The sequence below is a fragment of the Xyrauchen texanus genome, chromosome 13 (genome assembly GCF_025860055.1).
Source record: "Xyrauchen texanus isolate HMW12.3.18 chromosome 13, RBS_HiC_50CHRs, whole genome shotgun sequence".
Lineage (NCBI taxonomy): Eukaryota > Metazoa > Chordata > Actinopteri > Cypriniformes > Catostomidae > Xyrauchen > Xyrauchen texanus.
This window is the reverse complement of record NC_068288.1, coordinates 14,372,773-14,395,868: the sequence shown is the minus strand read 5'-3', so window position 1 is coordinate 14,395,868 and position 23,096 is coordinate 14,372,773. Positions and strand designations below refer to the sequence as shown.

The window sequence follows — 23,096 nt, the reverse complement described above, 5'->3', positions numbered from 1 at the left end:
TCTTCCATCTTTAGCAGCGTAATTATCGGCAGAGAGGCTTTAGTCCCACCAGCCATCATAACAAATTAGTGCTGACTGCTGGCCGCCAAAATATCGACTTCCCATTCCACGCTGGCCTCATTAGTCACCTGAAGCACCTTTTAATTACTCCCCTCCTCTCTGAAAATCTTTCGATATGGATCCGCCATTTTCTGCCGCTCGTCGTCGATGTCCTAATGCGATTATAGTTCCTCATGTAGCTGTTTATTTATGTGTGTGAAGGCGTGTGGCCCCCCTGAGTGGGGAGAGGAGATTACAGAGAGGGTCAATATTATCTCAATTAACCTCAGTCACTGGAGACACTCTGCACTCATCCCTCTCCTCATCCTCAATACTGCTGCTGAAACAGACGGATTTTACCCGTTTCATTCCCTCATGTATTGACTAGAACTGTTACATGGATATTTGATGTTTAATCATGTGTAGGTTAAGCAGACAAGATACTTCTAAGGTAAAAACCTGCGTTTTACATAAAGATATTTGAAATAGTTGAGAGATGGGATGCAGGGTCAAGTTCAGACTTTTGTTATTGCATTTTAATTCAAACATTTTTAAATATGTATTTTGATGTTATTTAATTGAGTATTGATATTTCTAGAGGTTTGATGTCCAAAGTAATGGACTGTTCACACATATGATTTTATTATATATATATACTGTTTAGAAAATATTTATGAACTCAGCAAAAAAAGAAACGTCCCTTTTTCAGGACATTGTATTTTAAAGATAATTTTGTACAAATCCAAATAACTTTACAGATCTTAAATAATGTTTTCATGCTTGTTCAATGAAGCATAAACAATTAGTGGTCATACACGTGTGGAACGGTTGTTAAGACACTAACAGTTTACAGACGGTAATTAAAGTCACAGTAGGACACTAAAGAGACCTTTCTACTGACTCTGGGAAAGCACCAAAAGAAAGAAGCTCAGGGTCCTGCTCATCTGCATGTGTCTTATTCATGCTGCATGGAGGCATGAGGACTGCAGATGTGTCCAGGGCAATAAATCACAATGTCCGCACAGTGAGACACATGAGACAGCGCTACAGGGAGACAGGAAGGACATCAGATCGTCCTCACAGTGGCAGACCACGTGTAACAACACCTGCACAGGATCAGTACATCCGAATATCAGACCTGCGGGACGGGTACAGGATGGCAACACCTGACTGAGGTACACCAGGAACGCACAATCCCTCCATCAGTGCTCCGACTGTCCGCAATAGTCTGAGAGAGGCTGGACTGAGGGCTTGTAGGACTGTTGTAAGGCAGGTCATTACCAGATATCACCCGCAACAACGTCACCTACGGGCACGAACCCACCTTCACTGGACCAGACAGGACTGGCAAAAAGTGCTCTTCACTGATGAGTCGTCGATGAGTTTTGTCTCTTCAGGGGTGATTGTTGGACTCGTGTTTATCGTCGAAGGAATGAGCGTTACACCGAGGCCTGTACTCTGGAGGTGGAAGGTCCGTCATGGTCTGGGGCGGTGTGTCACAGCATCATCAGACTGAGCTCAATGCTGTGTGTTACAGGGAAGACATCCTCCTCCTCCTGGCATGACCCTCCAGCATGGCGATGCCAACAGCCATACTGCTCGTTCTGTGCGTGATTTCCTGTAAGACATGAATTGAATGTGAATTTCAGCGACCTGGCATGGGACCTGTTGGATCGGAGTGTGAGGGCTTGGCCCGTTCCCCCCAGAAATATCTGGGAACGTGCAAGTGTCTTGGTGTATGAGTGGGGAACATCTCACAGCAAGAACGGGCAAATCTGGTTTAGTCCATGAGGAGGAGATGCAAATATTTACACGATCATTTTGATGAAAATAAAAGCAGTTGAAAGTTAAAGGATGTTTCTGTGTTTTGGTACTTTTTACTCCAATGTTTATGCTGATAATATTCACTCAGTTCGGTACACCCTCTTATTCATGTGATTATCTAATCAGCCAATTGTGTGGCAGCAGTGCATAACATCATGCAGATACGGGTCAGGAGCTTCAGTTAATGTTCACATCAACCATCAGAATGGGGAAAATGTGATCTCAGTGATTTGGAGCGTGGCATGACGGGCTGGTTTGAGTATTTCTGGGATTTTCACGCACAACAGTCTCTAGAATTTACTCTGAATGGTGCCAAAAACACAAAACACATCCAGTGGATGAAAATGTCTTGTGGATGAGAGAGGTCAACGGAGAATGGCCAGACTGGTTTGAGCTGACAGAAAGTCTACAGTAACTCGGATAACCACATTATATATTCTCACTATAACCACTATAATTATAGTGAGAATATATAATCTCTGAATGCTCAACGTGTCGAACTTTGAGGCGGATGGGCTACAACAACAGAAGACCACGGTGGGTTCCACGTCTGTCAGAACAGAAAGCTGAGGCCGTGGACACAGGCTCACCAAAACTGGACCGATAAAGACCGGAGTGAATCTGGATGTCTGCTGAGGTACACAGACGTCGTCCCGCTGCAGCCTCAGCTTTCTGTTCTTGCCTGACAGACGTGGAACCCGGCATGGTCTTCTACTGAGAATGTCATCTAGTATGTCATCTCTACGTCTTGGTAAAAAGCTTTTGCATTTGATGTTCTTGATGTTCCTGGTGTCAGTGTTTGCAGCATGCTCGAGCACTGTGTGTGCGCTCTGTGTCCAGGATTGGTTGATAAATGAAAACCCTCCCTCGCGGTCTCTCGAGTGAGTAATAGAGCTCGAAATTTCATTTTGCAAGCGACTGATTTAATGATCCAAAGGGTAATTAATGGGCTGATTATCTTAATGTTAAATATGGCCAGCAGCAATTAGACTGACCTCCCGCCTGTCAAGGTCTGTGCTACTCTCGTCTTTCAATTAGGGCCCTGTTTTGGGGGTGTGGGGTGGCGGTAAGGTGGGAGAGAACCGCTCAATTCTGCACCTTTGTGTGTCTCGTCGTACATCATCCCTCGATTTACAGGCTGGAATTATGTTTGGGACTGAATGCACGCAGACAGTCCACCTGGATCTGAAGAGGCATTGCCATGAATTGGAGCCGCGTTCATTTCCCCCTTCTTCTCTCTTGACCCGTCTGTGTCTGCACGGTTTTGTTTTCTACCATGTCATTTTGGCCTTATCATTTGTGTCCTCTCCCTGCCTCCACTGTTCATCGCACTTCGTGAGGTTGTCACCATGACGTGAGTTGCAGCTGTGGCCTTGAGGTGCTTCCACATAGTGAGTCGTGGTGCTCCGCTCATGTGGGAGACCCCGGGTCGAGTCAGGTGTGGGCAGGGTTCTTGTTCCGTTTACCTCTCTCTCTCTCTTATTCTCTCTCTCTCATGCTCTCTCTCTCTCATTCCCTCTCTCTCTCCCATCTTGTCCTTTTTTCAGCAATGTCTGTCAATGAAAAGTGCTTTTGGACAACTTTTTGAACGAGCTAATTATGAAATAAATACGAACATGAATTACAGTGTAATAAATGTCATATTTCATAATACAGACTATTAAAGGATATCCCATAATATGTTGAAATTAACTTTATATTCATATGATTTTTAGAATTCAAATAGAAATATTTAAATATGGATTTTAATATCTGCTACATAGCAAGAGGTAAAACTGCATATATTATATATAGTCTAAATGCTCGTTGGGGGTTATTATGTTTTGTGCTCAGCGATGATGTCATCATAGGAACATCAGATCGAATATTGAATATCACATTCTCCATCAACTTATTGCATATTGAATTTTTCCTCCATACCATGCAGCCCTATTATATTGCATATATATATATTATTATATATATTATATATTTTTTTTTGCATGTATGTTTATATGCGTAGTCTGTGCTATTTGCGTGCATTCAGATTTGTTGAACACATGCTAAAAACCGGTACTGTCTCTTTAAGAAAACTGGCAGTTCTGTAAATGAATGCATGTTAATGAGAGAGGAGTCGAATGGCTTTACCTCGTTCATGCTATGTGTGCTATTTATTCCATTTTTTAATCAAGTACTGACTGTAAAGAACAGAACGGTGTTAACGGAAGCATTATTCAGGAGAGCATGTTTGGACGCACATTAAACGGAGCGCTCGGTGCTGAACTTCTTCATGACTAAACTGCACAATCACTGGTGAGTGACATCAGAACATTTACCAGCCCGTGGCTAATCACAGACATTTTATCCGCATAGCGTGGGATTTGTTTGCAAATGTGAGTGATTTCCTGTCATTGTAGTAGATGGTTGTGCATAGAGTTAGAGAGTTAAGAATCGATATTGAGATCGTTTATCTGAAGATCGGGATGCATCGGAATATCTATATTTGTACCTAGTCCTACTCAAGAGCCAGCTCGTAACATTTCTGTAAATCTCCACTTTCACTTTTACATCTGAAAGTCACATGTGGTGCCTGTTTAGTTTCACTTTCACATCTGTTTCTCACCCACAACCATCACATCACTTCTGAAGACATGGATTAAACCACTGGATTACTTTTATGCTGCATTTATGTGCTTTTTTGAGCTACAAAACTTCTGGTCTCCATTCACTTGCATTGTACAGAGCTGAAATATTCACCTAAAAATCTTCATTTGTGTTCGGCAGAAGAAAGAAAGTCACACACATCTGGGATGACATGAGGGCGAGTTACAATTCTTCTGCAAAGTAAAATAGCTCATGATCCGTTGTGCAATAAGTCATTAAAACGTTCTTTGGACCATTCGCAAATTTACCAGTTTATATTGAGCAAAACATGTCAAGGAAAGACTTTCCCCCGTTGAGGCATTATGTATGATCGAGCCTGAGAGAATCTCTAAACATTCCCATTAACCTTTTACTGCCTGTGATAAATTAACACCTCGATGCCTCTAAAAGCCCAGGCTCTATGAGGTCGCACAAAGACACCACTATGGGCTTATTTTTGGGACCGTTTGACCGCGCACACACATTTTCACACACTCGCTCTCAAGGCGATAGGTTTTGGCATCAGTGCTCTGTGGTGGCAGCCAGGCCATGTTTCATTCTCATTTTTTTAATTAGTATAGAGCCGGCATGGACACCAGAGCCCCTGTTCCCCTGCACACACACACACACACACACACACACACACACACACACTCAGTGCCAGTCTGTATTAGCAGGCCGGGCAGCATAAGAGTGACAGCTCTGCTAATTGCGCCTCGTGGTGACTTATTGGGAGGGTGGTGCTCACTGGCATCTCACACTGCCGATCTTCAGCAACAGTCTGACGTTTCTCAGCCTGTCAAGTGTGTGTGTGTGTGTGTGTGTGTGTGTGTCTCATCGTGTGAAATACATGATTTGAGTGTGTGTGTGTGTGTGTGTGTCTGTCCGTATGTGTGTGTGTGTCCGTGTGTGTGTGTCCATGTGTGTGTGTCCATGTGTGAGAGTGTGTGTGTGTGTGTGTGTGTGTCCGTGTGTGTGTGTCCATGTGTGAGAGTGTGTGTGTGAGTGTGTGTCCGTGTGTGAGTGTGCACAATCAGACATACTTTAGTGTACTTTTAAAAGGCCTCGCCTCCATCAGACAGCTGAGAGATTGAGCTTCACACACACATGCCTCATCGTGAGCAATGCCTGGCCTGTAATAATTCAGCAGTAAGTGGCTACAGAAGAGCCTCTTTATGGACAGATATCGGTCTCCGAAAGGGCAGTGCTAACAGATTTCAAATTAGACCCGGCTCTTAGTCTGGGCTGGGGTGCAGGTGTGTGTCCCCAAAGCAGGGATCAGATTGGGCCCCGGGGACGGATGAGGTGGTGAGAGGGTGATTATTTCAGAGATGAGGAGACCTGCTGGGCCTCATTCTCTCTCAGATGCAGGCGCAGACGGAGAGTGACTCGCTATTAATGCGGTGTGTGAGCTGCCTGAATGACTAGGTGACTAATCGGTCTAAAGGAAGCATGGGTTTTGGGTTTGCAACTAAACCAGAATACAGGGATCTCAAGACACATTTCTAAAAGTCTAAAAGACTATTTTTAACCCCTTACACCCTAAAGGCATTTTCGCTTAAATTGCATACCTAAAAGTAAGAGCTTGTAACTGTACATTAAAAATGGCAAAGAATGTCAATTGCATGGTAGCCATTTTTAAAGATGATGATTTAAACAATGTTACCCCTCAAATAATACACAAGTTTTAATGGACGAGTGAATGAAAATAAAATGTGTTGATGGGACAAAGCAATCCGATGTTATAGCGTATACAACCAAGGTTCCCAAGATGCACTTTTATTCATCATAGCATCCAAAAAAACCTCTCATAGTTCACATGCTTTATTGAACATTAAAACTGAATGCAAAAATATAAAAAAAAATCTATAAAATCACAAAAATGTTGTTGAGCGCCCTCTTGTGTGCAGTCTTTGTAAGGGCGCTCTGGTACTATTATTGACTGAACACGTGACACGTGGATTGCCCAAATATCGAATCTGACACCCTCTAGAGATCCAGTGAGAGTGATCTGACACATCTATGACATGAAGGATCCAGTTTCAGCACCCAGAGAACAGCGTTGCTATAGCGATCGCCATTAGCGCCAGCTAAAATAGCTCGTCAGGACACTCTTTGAGGAATTTCTCTGGATTTCCAAATCGTACAACATCAAGTGAGGGTTTGTTTAATTCAGGATCACCTGCTGTAAGTTTTGATATCTCATTTGCTTTGCTATGTGTACTGTGCATGAAGTAATAATCCAAAATGTGATGAAAATGGTGTTTATCCGTGTGGATTTCGCGCTAATACTCACTGTAGTTTGGTCTCTGAATGAATCAAATTTGCTCGTTATATTCTACTAATTAAGATCTTTCCAAAGTTATAAAACACATGGCTGTGTGATTGTTTTGATCTTTTTTAACTGTTTTTATATATATATATATATATATGGTTGTTGTGGTCGCAAATTTGCGAATTTTTTAAATTGGATCAGTTGTAATTTATCAGCTAATTTAAAAGCAGTATTGATATATTCATTGTAAAGATCAGAGTCTAAGCTTTAAAACTACAACTAATTTGTGCAGATCAAGCATGTGGCTGCTGAGTAATATCATAAAATAATTTTCGTGATCAGCGCCACCTAGAGGGCCCTGTACCGGGTCGCTCTGGGTTTAAGAGGTTAATTTAACACACTGGCTAAAACACAACGGCCCATGGCATTCATGCTAATGGGTATGTTTGTAACGACGATGCTTTAAAGAGGACGAATTTAAAGCTGCAACATTTCCGAGAGGATTTTATTGCACGCACTTAAACCGCTAAAGCACGGTTGCTTATCAAAACTATAAACGACTGGTCGGTTGTTGGACGACTAGTCCACGAACATTGTGACCCATCCTTAGTCACCACATATTTTAAACTTCAACATGCACCTTGCCTCCTGCTTTCCGGCATCTATTTATCCTCAGTTCTCCCACATTTTCCTATCAGTCGTATGGACAGACAGTCCGGTTCATCAGCAGTAACTAGCTGATCCTGTGTTTGTCACGCTGTGACCGGTGATATGATCCGGCCTGCATGTTAAACAGCTCGTCCTCCCTCGGTGTCATTCTCTCTCTTTCCTTTTCACTGACAGAAAGCGCTGGACAAATGTTTCAAATAATTGGCTGCCCCGTTCTAATTCATCTGTAAAAGGACATCTAGATTAGATTAGGTTAATAGACATTATTTTTTACATGACTGCCTGCCATTGCACGTAATCATGTCCCAACTAGGTTAACAAGCCTGCCAATTTACTGTTGACATTAAGCTGGCTGACAACAGCCAATCACAGCGCAGCGTATTATGAGGACGTCTGATAATATGAGGCAAGAGGGCATTTAATGCCTGAATCATCACATCATCTACCTTTTCCTCCAATTTAATACTGAATAAATAATGTGTGTGTGTGTGCGCGCGCGTGTGTGTGTGCGCGCGCGCGTGTGTGTGTGCGTGTGCGTGTGAGGCTTTTGCGCTCTCGCTCTCTCTCTCTCTCTCTCTCTCTCTCTCTCTTTCATTGTCTCTCTTCTGGACTTGTGTAGTATCTTTATTCAGGACAGTAAGAAAGTGGTTTTACTGAAAGGGTGTGATTGATTACTTTGTTGTGTTTCACAATCTCCTCTTTAAAATGCCTGAAAACAGTTTAATCTGCTGATAAACCACAAACTTGTCAAGTCTACTTGAGTTCAGTTGTCATAGCAATGGCACTTTCATTATCAATCAAACAATAAAGGGGAAAATAATGAGGCCAATCCGTAAACCTTGAAACACTGATTCAAAAGTACATGCACAAGAAGTAAAAGTACCTGATTTAATGTGATTTTTTGACACAAAACCTAAAACGACCGTAAAAACAATGATTAATGCTAATGCGCACTAATGCACACTGATGCGCACTAATACACACTGATGCGCACTAATGCGCACTAATGCACACTGATGCGCACTAATACACACTAATACACACTAATGCGCACTAATGCACACTGATGCGCACTAATACACACTGATGCGCACTAATGCACACTGATGCGCACTAATACACACTAATACACACTAATGCGCACTAATGCGCACTAATGCGCACTAATACGCACTAATACACACTAATGCGCACTAATACGCACTAATACACACTAATGCGCACTAATACGCACTAATACACACTAATGCTTACTAATACACACTAATACACACTAATGCGAACTAATACACACTAATGCGCACCAATACGCACTAATACACACTAATGCGCACTAATACGCACTAATACACACTAATGCGCACTAATACACACTAATGCACACTAATACACACTAATACACACTAATGCGAACTAATACACACTAATGCGCACTAATACACACTAATGCGCACTAATGCGCACTAATACGCACTAATACACACTAATGCACACTAATACGCACTAATGCGCACTAATGCACACTGATGCGCACTAATACACACTAATGCACACTAATGCGCACTAATACACACTAATGCACACTAATACACACTAATGCGCACTAATGCACACTGATGCGCACTAATACACACTAATGCGCACTAATACACACTAATGCGCACTAATACACACTAATACACACTAATGCGCACTAATACACACTAATGCGCACTAATACACACTAATACACACTAATGCGCACTAACGCGCACTAATATGCTCTAATACACACTAATGCGCACTAATACACACTAATACACACTAATGCACGCTAAAGCATACTAATACACACTAATACACACTAATGCACACTAATGCGCACTAATGCGCACTAATGCACACTAATGCACACTAATACACACTAATGCACACCAATACACACCAATACACACTAATGCGCACTAATACACACTAATGCACACCAATACACACCAATACACACCAATACACACTAATGTGCACTAATACACACTAATACACACTAATGCACGCTAAAGCATACTAATACACACTAATGCGCACTAATACACACTAATGCACACTAATGCACACTAATGTACACTAATACACACTAATGCGCACTAATACACACTAATACACACTAATGCGCACTAATACACACTAATGCGCACTAATACACACTAATGCACGCTAAAGCATACTAATACACACTAATACACACCAATACACACCAATACACACTAATGTGCACTAATACACTAATGCGCACTAATACACACTAATACATACTAATGCACGCTAAAGCATACTAATACACACTAATGCTCACTAATGCACACTAATGCGCACTAATGCACACTAATGCGCACTAATACACACTAATGCACACTAATACACACTAATGCACACCAATACACACTAATGCACACTAATACACACTAATGCGCACTAATACACACTAATACACACTAATGCGCACTAACGCGCACTAATATGCTCTAATACACACTAATGTACACTAATGCACACTAATACACACTAATGCGCACTAACGCGCACTAATATGCTCTAATACACACTAATGCGCACTAATACACACTAATGCACGCTTATGCACACTAATGCCCATTAATGCACTCTAAAGCATACTAATACGTTTTCGTTTTAAACGCCGTTTTTGTCATCGAAAATTTAGCTTTTTGGTAAATGCTCTTCCAAGTGGATAAATGTGAAAACGCCGTCTTATTATTGTATTGTGGACTTGAAAAACGGATACATCTGAAAACAATGACATATTTGTTGTCATGTAATGCAGTTATGTGATCCATTCAACCAAAACAATCAAAATAGCGGCTTGTGCATGGGGTCTGTGTAGCTCGCTGACTATCACACCTGGAGTCACAAGTTCGAATCCAGGTGCGTGCTGAGTGACTCCAGTCAGGTCTCCTAAGCAACCAAATTGTCCCGGTTGCTAGGGAGGGTAGAGTCACATGGGGTAACCTCCTCGTGGTGGTGATTAGTGGTTCTCCCAATGGGGCGTGTGGTGAGTTGTGTGTGGATCGTATAGAGCAGCATGAGTCTCCACATGCTGTGAGTCTCCGCGGTGTCATGCACAACGAGTCACGTGATCAGATGTGTGGATTGAGCATTTTCATATGTTTCAGTGTGGACGAGCTTCTTTTGGATAAATGCTTATAAACGGCAGCGAAAACGTATCGCAATATATCAGATTGTGACATGTATCGTGAGGTGGCTGGCAATACGCAGCCCTAGAATCAACATTATGCCACAAATGCTGTCGATTGAGTAGAGTATTCCTTTTAGCCTCAAAGCAAGACTAACTTGCTTTCAAAGGACTGATCAGAGCATAGTGAAGGACCTATGTGCTTTTACTTATGCTCAGCACATTTCTTTCCCAGCCTCACACACTCTGCCCTTTGGCCTCCATTTGCATGCTGCCACTGAAGCGTTCTGATCCAGTTAATGGAACCTCACATGAGTGTGGCCCATTGCCTCCAGTGGGACTGATTTGAGTGTGACGCAAGCCAGAGCTCAGTCAGAATCAGAATCACTAAGTGCCTGTAATATTAAAAGAAGCGGCAAGCTTAATTATCTGTGTCTATCCAAGGGCAGCTAACGACCAGGCTGGAGAGGATAATTGATTTTGGGCCTTTGTTTTTTCCTTGTTAGAAAGAGGGGTGTGGGTGGGGGGGGCAGGATCAGAGCAGCTCATGGAAAAATAAATGTCGCTTTGTGGCCTTATTCACATCATCAATGCTCCAAATTGTGTTAGTGGCTTCTTTTTGAAGAGATGGAGAGATGTTGAGGCATGGGGAGACGGAGTCTGTTGATGTGATTGACTGTGCCAACGTTGATCCCTTTTGAATGACTGTGTGAGCCTCCAACTTTTAATAAACACGCTGTCTTGTACAATGTTGGATTTATGGGTTTGGTCCATAAGTCCAAAGGTGTCCAAAGGTGTCCAAAGGTTTCCAAAGGTGTCCAGAGGTGTCTAAAAGTGTCTAAAGGTGTGTGACATAATCTTAAACATGACACAAACTGACCATAAACAATAACACGAGCGCTAGCTGTTAGCTACTAGCTCATTGTACTTCATAAAGCAGTTGTTCATGGTGATTTTACACAAGTGTAACAGTTCAATTGGCCTCGTTGTTTTAGAAGCTTTCCAGAAGCTGGTCAACTAAATAAAGTGAAGCTTTCAAGCCGAATATAGAGTTAACGTAACAAAACGTCCCATCCTCCATCGTGGATCAACGCCAGTCCAGGACACTCTCCCTCCCATTGCTCGCCGGTCGAGATAGTGTCCATTTGGTCAAACCTCTTCCACTTTTCCTTGATGGTTCACTTTTAAGTGTTTTTAACTTTTCCCTTCACTGTTGGTTGGTCCGGTGGTAGCCGTGTGCGGCCGACAGCTGAGACACTTCCTGAGAGACTTTTTCGCTTCGCTCATCGCTAACGAGAGGAACATCTGCACCTCGTTTATTGACCGCGGCGTGGTTTTGCGCACAGCCATTTCTTTTCACGATTCGAAAGTCGCGTAAACAAATGATACTGCTATCGCTGTTGCTAACTTTAAAACTAGCGGGTCCATGTCAAAATTCCAGTGACGCCGGTAGTGACGATTCTCTCTGACCAATCAGTGATCTGCAGGGTTATGACATCACATTTAGTATCGGATCGGCTTGTTTGGAACTGACCGAGGTGGTACTAAAAAAGTACCAGGTACAATCCACAATGGAAAACCCCCAAAAAGCGAGCAGAGGCGAGTCGAGTTGTACCGTGCAGTGGAAAAGCCCCAAAAGAGACATTTTGCAAATTTTTAGCATTCACACATCTGCCCAAAGTAAGATGTGCATCTCTTATCATCATTATTTTGTCTTTATTCTGCACGGTAACACTTTAAATACTCATCTTTGCCTACAGTATTCTGTAAGCGCCATCATCAGTCACGATAACAGAATGTAATCGGAACATATCATGGCCACATATAGTGTGTTAGCGCATTTAAACTAGACAAATAAAACATTTCTACTGCATACATACATTCACCTAAAGGATTATTAGGAACACATACTAATACTGTGTTTGACCCCCTTTCGCCTTCAGAACTGCCTTCATTCTACGTGGCATTGATTCAACAAGGTGCTGAAAGCATTCTTTAGAAATGTTGGCCCATATTGATAGGATAGCATCTTGCAGTTGATGGAGATTTGTGGGATGCACATCCAGGGCACGAAGCTCCCGTTCCACCACATCCCAAAGATGCTCTATTGGGTTGAGATCTGGTGACTGTGGGGGCCATTTTAGTACAGTGAACTCATTGTCATGTTCAAGAAACCAATTTGAAATGATTCGAGCTTTGTGACATGGTGCATTATCCTGCTGGAAGTAGCCATCAGAGGATGGGTACATGGTGGCCATAAAGGGATGGACATGGTCAGAAACAATGCTCAGGTAGGCCGTGGCATTTAAGCGATGCCCAATTGGCACTAAGGGGCCTAAAGTGTGCCAAGAAAACATCCCCACACCATTACACCACCACCACCAGCCTGCACAGTGGTAACAAGGCATGATGGATCCATGTTCTCATTCTGTTTATGCCAAATTCTGACTCTACCATCTGAATGTCTCAACAGAAATCGAGACTCATCAGACCAGGCAACATTTTTCCAGTCTTCAACTGTCCAATTTTGGTGAGCTCTTGCAAATTGTAGCCTCTTTTTCCTATTTGTAGTGGAGATGAGTGGTACCCGGTGGGGTCTTCTGCTGTTGTAGCCCATCCGCCTCAAGGTTGTGCGTGTTGTGGCTTCACAAATGCTTTGCTGCATACCTCGGTTGTAGCAGTGGTTATTTCAGGCAAAGTTGCTCTTCTATCAGCTTGAATCAGTCGGCCCATTCTCCTCTGACCTCTAGCATCAACAAGGCATTTTCAGCCCACAGGACTGCCGCATACTGGATGTTTTTCCTTTTCACACCATTCTTTGTAAACCCTAGAAATGGTTGTGTGTGAAAATCCAGTAACTGAGCAGATTGTGAAATACTCAGACCGGCCCGTCTGGCACCAACAACCATGCCACGCTCAAAATTGCTTAAATCACCTTTCTTTCCCATTCTGACATTCAGTTTGGAGTTCAGGAGATTGTCTTGACCAGGACCACACCCCTAAATGCATTGAAGCAACTGCCATGTGATTGGTTGATTAGATAATTGCATTAATGAGAAATTGAACAGGTGTTCCTAATAATCCTTTAGGTGAGTGTATGTTACTTTAAATCATCACTGAGTGGTTCAAGCAGCTTTTATGAATTCTACTCATAAAATGAGGCTTGAATCAATGATAACACATTGTAATGTCACATTAGTTGAGGTTTTCTGAGCCTCCTCATATTTAAATGTACTTCTGTTTGCCGTCCCACAGCGGTGTGGCGGGTGTCTGAATGTTTGGAAACAGGTTACCATTGCTCGGCTGTTTAGGAGTTAAGAATGAAGAAGGATTTCTCTGGAAGGACACTGGCGCCAAATGTTTGGACTAATGGACAGATTTTGCAGTAACAGAAACTGATATTTTGACCAAACAGTTTTTTAGTTTTGTATTAAATAATTTATTAAGTACAATGTAAATTATTTTTCATAAACACTATAATTTGTTATTATTATTTTTATTAGAAAGACTAGCTACAAGGAGGCATCCTGGTCTTACCTGTTCTTACATAAACGGCTTTAAAGTCTCCAAGATGTTTGAAATTAGGAAATAAACTGTATAATAAATATAATTGGCTCATGTATGTAAATATGCTCATCACTTTAAAAGGGGGGACGTCAACAACACAAATGATGTCACGTGATACATGCATTTATACTTGAAAACCATGAACAAAACTATGCAGGATTAAAGACAATGTGACCCCGGATACATTAAATACAGGTTGTGTTTGTTACCGTGGTGGGTCACCGCTTGATGTCCCATGTAAAATCTTGGTTCCGAAACAAACCCAGTTGAAAACGAAAACAGACAATGTGTTACAAGTGTTATTCCAGTGGAATATTCTGGTTAATGTTACACGCATATTGTTTATGTCTTGTGTCGATGCTTTTGAAACGGTGAGTATTTTAACGCCCCCATTCACTTCCATTATAAGTGTCTCACTGTAATCCATATTTTTGCTTTTGAGAGACAACTGAAAATATTTTTTTGTGGTAATCAACATTATGCCACAAATGCTGTCGATTGAGCTGAACTTGTGTTCAACCGGAACATTCCTTTTAAATCCATTAAATACAATAGTAAACACATGGATCGTATACGACTCACATATACACACAGAGATGCGTTTAGGAAACATGTTACACAGGGCCTGAAAAGAGTGTGTGTGTGTGAGTGTGTGTGAGTGTGTGTGTGAGTGTGTGTGTGAGTGTGTGAGTGTGAGTGTGTGTGTGTGTGTGTGTGTGTGTGTGTGTGTGTGTGAGTGTGAGTGTGAGTGTGTGTGTGTGTGTGTGTGAGTGTGTGTGTGTGTGTGTGTGTGTGTGTGTGAGTGTGTGAGTGTGTGTGAGTGTGTGTGTGTGTGTGTGTGTGTGTGAGTGTGTGTGAGTGTGTGAGTGTGTGTGTGTGTGTGTGTGTGTGTGTGTGTGTGTGAGTGTGTGTGTGTGTGTGTGTGTGTGTGTGTGTGTGTGTGTGTGTGTGTGTGTGTGTGTGTGTGTGTGTGTGTGTGTGTGAGTGTGAGTGTGTGTGAGTGTGTGTGAGTGTGTGTGTGAGTGTGTGTGTCTGTGTGTGTGTCTGTGTGTGTGTGTGTGTGTGTGAGTGTCTGTGTGTGAGTGTGTGTGTGTGTGTGTGTGTGTGTGTGTGTGTGTGTGAGTGTCTGTGTGTGAGTGTGTGTGTGTGTCTGTGTGTGTGTGTGTAAGTGTCTGTGTCTGTGTGTGTGTGTGTGTGTGAGAGTGTGTGTGTGTGAGAGTGTGTGTGAGAGTGTGTGTGTGAGTGTGCGTGTGTGTGTGAGAGAGAGTGTGTGAGTGTGAGTGTGTGGGTGTGTGTCCGTGTGTGTGTCCGTGTGTGTGTCCGTGTGAGTGAGTGAGTGAGTGTGTGTGTGTGTCTGTAGTAAGCGCCTGCACAGGTAACTATGCACTGCTGTCTGTTTGACAGATTCAGCCTGTCAGAGTTCATAACCAGTGACTCAGTAGGGCACTAATGAGCTGAATTAGTGGTATAATTAGCCTGTAAGAAAAGAGCATCAATGTCGATCTGAACAAGAGTCCTCTTTCTACTTCTCTCTCTCTCTCTCTCTCTTCTCTCAGTCTGACCTGAAATTGGTGATCTCAGTTGCTCGTGATGAGTATCATCTTATATGTGGCCTAGTGACTTGAGCCTTGCTCTCATTGCTCTTACAGAAGTTCAGAGGTGTGTGTGTGTGTGTGTGTGTGTGTGTGTGTGTGTGTGTGTGTGTGTGTGTGTGTGTGTGTGTGTGTGTGTGTGTGTGTGTGTGTGTGTGTTTTGGATTCTTTGGCTGCTGGGGGCTGTCCTGTCACGGGCTGCTGCATTAGCAGGCGCCTGTCGATGTTGAGTAAACAGCCACTGGCTTTGAGCTGGACAGGAAGTGCTGGCAAGAGTGTAAACACAAGCCCACAAAGTGATTATCCATGGATAACACAGAGCACACATACACTCACAAACAGGAAACCATCCTGACAAGAGATTGACATAGACTCCATATAGTTCCCCCGTGACTGCCTGTTTCATTCCACCTGACCATTTCCAACACACACCCTCCCCTCAGGGAAACTCTGCCACAGCCTCTAACAGTGATCATCACACTGGTGTTTACTATCACCTGTTTTGAATCAAACTAAAGATGTCCAACTCACAAATGAAGCGATTCAATCTGAATGGCTCAGAAAGCTCACACGCACTCGCTTGCCATCACGCTCGTAGAATATTTTAAAACACGGAAAATAAAGATAACGCTGGTTGCTGTGAATCCACAATCACCAAAAGTGTATCAAAACACTCTTAGTAACACATCAACAAAGTACCATGGCATTACCATGCGTTTTGGACATGTACCATTACCTGGGAGCAACGTGTTACACTGGTATATGAGTAAGGTTGATGTGCCACAGTAGTGCCATGTATTCTTTGAATTACATTGAACGTCATGTACATACAGAATAGTACATAAATATGGTAATTGTATATAAAAAAAAACATTTGCAGAAATGCAAAAATGTGTGTCTGCTGAACACAAATGAAGATTTTTAGAAGAATATTTCAGGTCTGTAGATCCATACAATGCAAGTGAATGGTGACCAGAACTTTGAAGCACATAAAGGTATCATAAAAGTAATCCATAAGACTCCAGTGGTTTAATCCATGTAGGTAAGGGTGAGAAACAGATCAATGTTTAAGTCCTTCTTTTACCATAAATTCTCCTCTCCGCCCAATAGTTGGTGATACGCATGAAGAATGCAAATTGCCAAAAGTGAAAGTGAAAGTGGAGATTTACAGGAAGAAAAGACTTAAATATTGATCTGTTTCTCAATCACATCTTTCTCATCACTTCAGAAGACATGGATTAAACCACTGGAGGATGGGTTACTTTCATGCTGCCTTCATGTGCTTTTTGGAGCTTCAGAGTTCTGGTCACCATTCACTTTTATTGTAATGTATGGACCTACAGAGCTGAAATATTCTTCTAAAAACTTTCATTTGTGTTCTGCAGAAGAAAGAAAGTCACACACATCTGGGATGACATGAGGGTGAGTAAATGAGAGAATTTCCATTTTGGGTGAACTGTCCCTTTAAAGTTTATAGATAAAACTGTAATATAAAATGAACACTAAGTACCTAACCAACCAGCGACGCTCTACAACAGCAACTTCTGCTTTTATTTTCCATTGACAGTTATTTGAGCACTTGGTAGTAGGAAAGTGACCATTGAAAAGTTTAACCAAAGGGTTTTTACAGGAGCTTTTTATCATTAGCCAGGCGGCTTTGGCCCTTAGCAACGCTGCTAACTGGGGAAGGCATGCGTTTCAAAGGGCAGTGATGTGCTCCACATTTCCTCAAGCCACAGAGGGGCAGTTGGGAGACCCTGCCGAGCCTCTTCCTCTCACTTTCCCCTCCTCTGACTCACTCCTTCCCGGCTCCTAGGAGGCTTTGTATGGGGGCTCTGACCCGTGGCCCCCGGGCCGGCCCTCTCACTCACCCTGGGCTGACCAGCGGCACATGGAACATTCCGTGCTGCTAGACCCCCCTTAAAACACACACCGTTAATAAAATACTTCGGCTTTCCCACAGATGCCGCAGCCCATACCCCCCTCATCTCGTTCCTTCCTGCTCTTTCATCCCTCCTGTGTTTTTTCGGTCTGACTGTGAATCAAATGAGCAAAACGTGCTGGATGCTCAATCGTGTCTACAGCTTTCTTTTATTCCAAAGTGCATTTCAGGATAAATATCTGTCGCTGATCTGTCTGACCTCCGATGGCACAGCCACAGGCCATCTCGTGCATATCACTGCATATCACTTTCCTAATATATATATTGTCGCTCAGATGGCCCCTTCCTGTCTCAATGGGCCGCTCTTGGCCAGAATAAGCTGTGAAGTACACCAGATGTTATGCCGGTAGTCTCAGCCGGACTAGTTTGTCATCAACAGGTTGGGTGTGTGCGCGGGTGCCGTGATGCCCAGCTGAGACAGACAGAAATCTTTGCGTGTGCAGTGGGGGGGTTCAGGTCCGTCAGCACAACTTTGCTGCTTTGATTAAGAAGGATGTCACTGAAGTATCGATCCCCTGGGCTATTGATTACCTATTTCTATCCATCTGCCTCTCTGATAAAATGCTATCTCCTGTGAACTTTGACCCCTGACATCCATACATGGCTAATTTGTAATCGTGTGTCTGAGTTTAACCCTTTGAGACACTTGAGTTCATCTTTCACAGCCCATCGTGGCTGTAGCCTCCATCTGATATCTGTCGAACCCACACGTGACTGAAACATGAGCAGTGGATAGACGGGGGACACGGGGGTCCACATCCCCAACTTGGAATTAATTAAATTGGGAACTTTATATCCCTTTAAGGATAATTCTCTCATCATTTATTCACCCTCATGTCATCCCAGATGTGTTTGACTTTCTTTCATCTGCAGAACACAAATAAAGATTTTAAGAAGAATATTTCAGCTCTGTAGGTCCATACAATGCAAGTGAATGGTGACCCAGAACTTTGAAGCTCCAAAAAGCACATAAAATCAGCATAAAAGTAATCCATACGACTCCAGTGGTTTAATAGATGTCTTCAGAAGTGATACAATAAGTGTGGGTGAGAAACAGATCAATATTTATGTCCTTTTACTTTCACTTTCTCCTACTCCTATTTTTGGTGCTTCTCTTTCTTTGTGCATATCGCCCCCTTCTGGGCAGGAAGGAAAATGTATGACAAAAAATAACTTTAATATTGATCTGTTTCTCATCCATAACTATAATATTGTGTCTGAAGACATGGATTTCTCCACTGGAGTTGTATGGATTACTTTTATGCTGCCCATATGTGGATTTTGGTGCTTCAAAGGTCTGGTCACCATTCACTTGCATTGTATGGACCTACAGAGCTGAAATATGCATATGAAAGAAAGTCACATCTGGGATGACATGAGGGTGAGTAAATCAAGAGAATTTTCATTTTTGGGTGTACTGTCTCTTTAAGTGTTTTGTACTTAATTAAAGGAATATTCCGGGTTTAATACAAGTTGAGTTCATTTGACAGTATTTGTGGCATGATATTGATTACCACAAAAATGTATTTCTACTCGTTCCTCCTTTTCTTTAATAAAGCACAAATGTGTGTTCCAGTTCCAATGGAGTCAATGGGAATTTTTAGAGTGTTTAAAGACAGAAATGTGAAGATTACAATTTTACAAAAGTTTTAATTCTTCTGTTAAACTCGTGTATTATTTGAGCTGTAAAGTTGCATCATCGTGGTAATCAAGTTGTAAAATTGTCAATAGCTTCACACAGATGTGGTTAGTAAGTGATTTTGAATGCTTATTTTACTCCGTATTTACTCTAGATTTGATTCAAGGCCATCTGTAGATTTTGCAATCGCCACTTGGTGCAATGACCATTTGTCAGTGCGACTGGTGTAATACGGTTCCCGAACAGTTGACTCTAATAAGGTACTGGACTAAGTACTGGTAATATTTGATTGGGGTCTGCAGTGCTAACTCTGTCTCTGATCGTCTTCTGTCCACTTTTGTTCCGAGACATCGAATCTTTGTCCAGATGCTCCTGTTGGGAGTGTCGAGGAAGTGTGAGTTTGGGTCGGCACTCCCTGAGGGGGCGACTGTATTTTAGAGAACAGCTCAATATCCTTCCCCTCTTCAGGGGTATCAGGACTCCCTTTGTCCCTCATATAGGAGCTGAAGCTGAACTAATCCCAATTTGTCTGAAAGGCTGTTTACTCTGCGGGGATTAACCGAGATTAGTGCTATCATAGCACAGTTCGAGGAGGGGTGCTGTAAACGACCCCATGTTTGTTGATGCTCCTTCAACATGTCAAACACACACTTGCATTCTAACACCTACATGCCATTCTGATATCTTTCTTTCTCTCTTATTGTATTGTTGAACCGATGCTCTCTCACCGTCTGTGGCTGACACACATGTCAATGTACACACGGACCGTGTCACAGTGTTGTTTCCTGTTCTGTATTGTTGCTATATTGGCTCAGTATGATGATGTTGGAGTGTATTAAAGTCTAGGACACTGCTGTGTGTAATGGAGTGTGTTGCCGCTGTGCAAAATCAAAAACCTCCATCGCTGCAGACGAATCCCATCAACTTTTAAATGTCATTTGAAATGAGGGCCAGATCACAACATGCCTGTAGTGTGCCAGAGCATTAATCCAGATTCTGTGTGTGTGTGTGTGTGTGTGTGTGTGTGTGTGTGTGTGTGTGTGTGTGTGTGTGTGTGTGTGTGTGTGTGTGTGTGTGTGTGTGCTTTCAGAGAGGAGCGTGAGCGCTGGATCAGGGCCAAATACGAGCAGAAGCTGTTTTTGGCATCACTAGCGTGCACAGAACTGACTCTGGGACAGCAGTTGTTGCATGCCACGGCAGAGGAAGACCTGCGCTTTGTGGTCATACTGCTGGCCCACGGCTCCAGAGATGAGGTCAACGAAACCTGTGGGGAAGGTGACGGCCGGACAGCCCTGCACTTGGCCTGCCGCAAGGGAAACGTGGTGATCACACAGTTACTCATATGGGTAAGAGACGTACTTACTCTTAGTATTACATGTGTCTTGAAAAATGTGGAATGCATATTTCATGTACACTTGCCCACATAAATCTGATATAAATCCGATCTACTGTTTCCTCGTTATATGCAAATATAACTGCACTTCTGTGATGATGCTAATGGTGGGCAGCGAATTTGCGTAGTAATTAATATGGCTCATTTGAGCACATCTGTTTGGATTTCGAGGGGAGGGTCTCTGATATGTAATGGCGACGTACATCAGTCATAAAGTCAGTGTAATACCGGATGATAGTGTAGCGCAAGAAAGTAAAAGGAGCGCTAAAATCAGGTGCACCGTTTGTCTTGATACCTTCATTTAATCAAAGTTCAAAAATGATGTTTAGAGCAGAATTGCTGGTTATTTTAGTAGAGAACCTGTAATAACTGAGCTGCAGATCAACGAACGGCGTGCCTGTGCACGTATACGCTTTTTCACGTTTTCAAGTTGTTTGGCCGTCAACCTGTTCAAATACTTTTCCACCCCCTCCAGATGTGCATGAAGTGGACAAATCTCAAAATGTTTTGGACCTCTTTTAAAACCCGTTTCAGACAGACCGCTCAATGTATTTTAATAGCAGGCGTAAACGGAGCCGTAGTTTCGTGACGTTAATATTAGGGATGCACTGATCTGAAACCTGGACGTCGGTGCGACAAGCCTGATCCAAATCCGATACTGTGTGTGTCACGTTTGTTACGGTCAAGCTCCAAAAGCAACATAAAAGAACCATTAAAACACCATTAAAGTATTTCATATGACTCGTGCATTTTATTCAGACACTTGAAGACGTGCGACAGCTCTGAGAATCACAAAACACTGTTTAATCTGTGAATGATGCTGCTCTGTTTACACACGCGCACGCACACGCTGCAATTTTTAGCCTTCACACGCTGTGCAATATTTGAGCACTACTGACGAACAACATCTCAGATGTAGATGCTCAATAGTTCGGTTCACTTATAATGGAGTGGAGGTGGCGTAGTGGGCTAAGCGCATACCTTGTAATCAGAAGGTCACTGGTTCGGTCCCCACAGCCACCACCATTGTGTCCTTGAGTAAGACACTTAACTCCAGGTTGCTCCGGGGGATTGTCCCTGTAATAAGTGCTCTGTTAGTCACTTTGGATAAAAGCGTCTGCCAAATGCATAAATGTAAATGTAAATAATATGCATTGAGAACGGCACCGGAGGAGCATTTGACCAGAATCTTAGAAGTGAATTAAAATACAGTGAACTAGCCCACAAACATACACTTACAGGACGTCCTGGAGAGTTCTGACTGTCAAAATAAAAGCCTGAGGGTTTAAAAGGTAAAGGTGCAGGATTGAGATGTATTACTATTATAATATATTAGTATGTGTTTACAAATGATAATAATATTTCAGTTCAATGGCTTCCAAAAAATAACCGTGTGAATGAAAAGTGAGCTGATATCTGACAACTAAATGAACAAATAAAAGAGATCTGAATCATTTAAATCCAGATACAAGATGAAAAAATTTACAAAAGAAGAAAAAAAGCTTGAAGACTAGAATTCCTGTTAATGTTGCTGCTGCATTATCCAGTATACTAGTTCATAATAAACTGTTTCTTAATGAAATTATGTGTAGTTAGAGGTTTGTGTTGCTTTACATATTAAAGAGTAACCCCAATTACTTCCACACAATAATGTGAAGATATTCTAAAGTGATTATACAAAAAAGCACCACCGGTATCAGATCGGGATCGGCCGATGCGGAGATTTCCATTATCGGATCAGAAGAGGAAAAAGTGGTATCGGTGCATCCCTTGTTAACATATGTGGCCTGAAACAACCAGGAATCTCATTGGCCAATCAGATATATGAAATGGGGAAGATGTTTTGAATTCTGCGACTAATAGGATATTTTCATAGTACAATTAGAGGTGGACCGATATAAAGGTTTTACCGATGAATCGGTGCCGATAGTCACTTTTTTAACGGTTATCGTCAAAAAAATCTATACCGATAGTTGCAGATAGGTTTATTCCTAATTTTTTATTCCTCATCAATAATCCTCATCAGAAGAAATACATATAAGATGATATATACACACACCGATCAGCCTAATATTGTGTAGGTCCCCCTCGTGGTGCCAAAACAGCGCCAACCCGCATCACAGAACAGCATTCAGAGATGATATTCGTCTCCGCACAATCACCCACGCCATTATCTAATCAGCCAATCATGTTGCATCAGTGTATAAAATCATGCAGATATGGGTCAGGAGCTTCAGTTAATGTTCACATCAACCATCAGAATAGGAAGAAATGTGATCTCATTGATTTGGACCGTGGCATGATTGTTGGTGCCAGACGGGCTGGTTTGAGTATTCCCGTAACTGCT

The 23,096-nt window shown here is 42.4% G+C and overlaps 1 protein-coding gene across 1 annotated transcript in view; it reads left to right on the top strand.

Moving 5' to 3' along the window:
- Nucleotides 1–23,096, top strand: part of LOC127653720 (arf-GAP with GTPase, ANK repeat and PH domain-containing protein 1-like) — a 170,599-nt gene that overhangs the window by 143,945 nt on the left and 3,558 nt on the right. Inside the window, exon 18 of the mRNA XM_052140515.1 lies at nucleotides 20,447–20,702. Coding sequence (XP_051996475.1) covers nucleotides 20,447–20,702 — 256 coding nt within the window. The remainder of the gene's footprint in view (nucleotides 1–20,446; nucleotides 20,703–23,096) is intronic.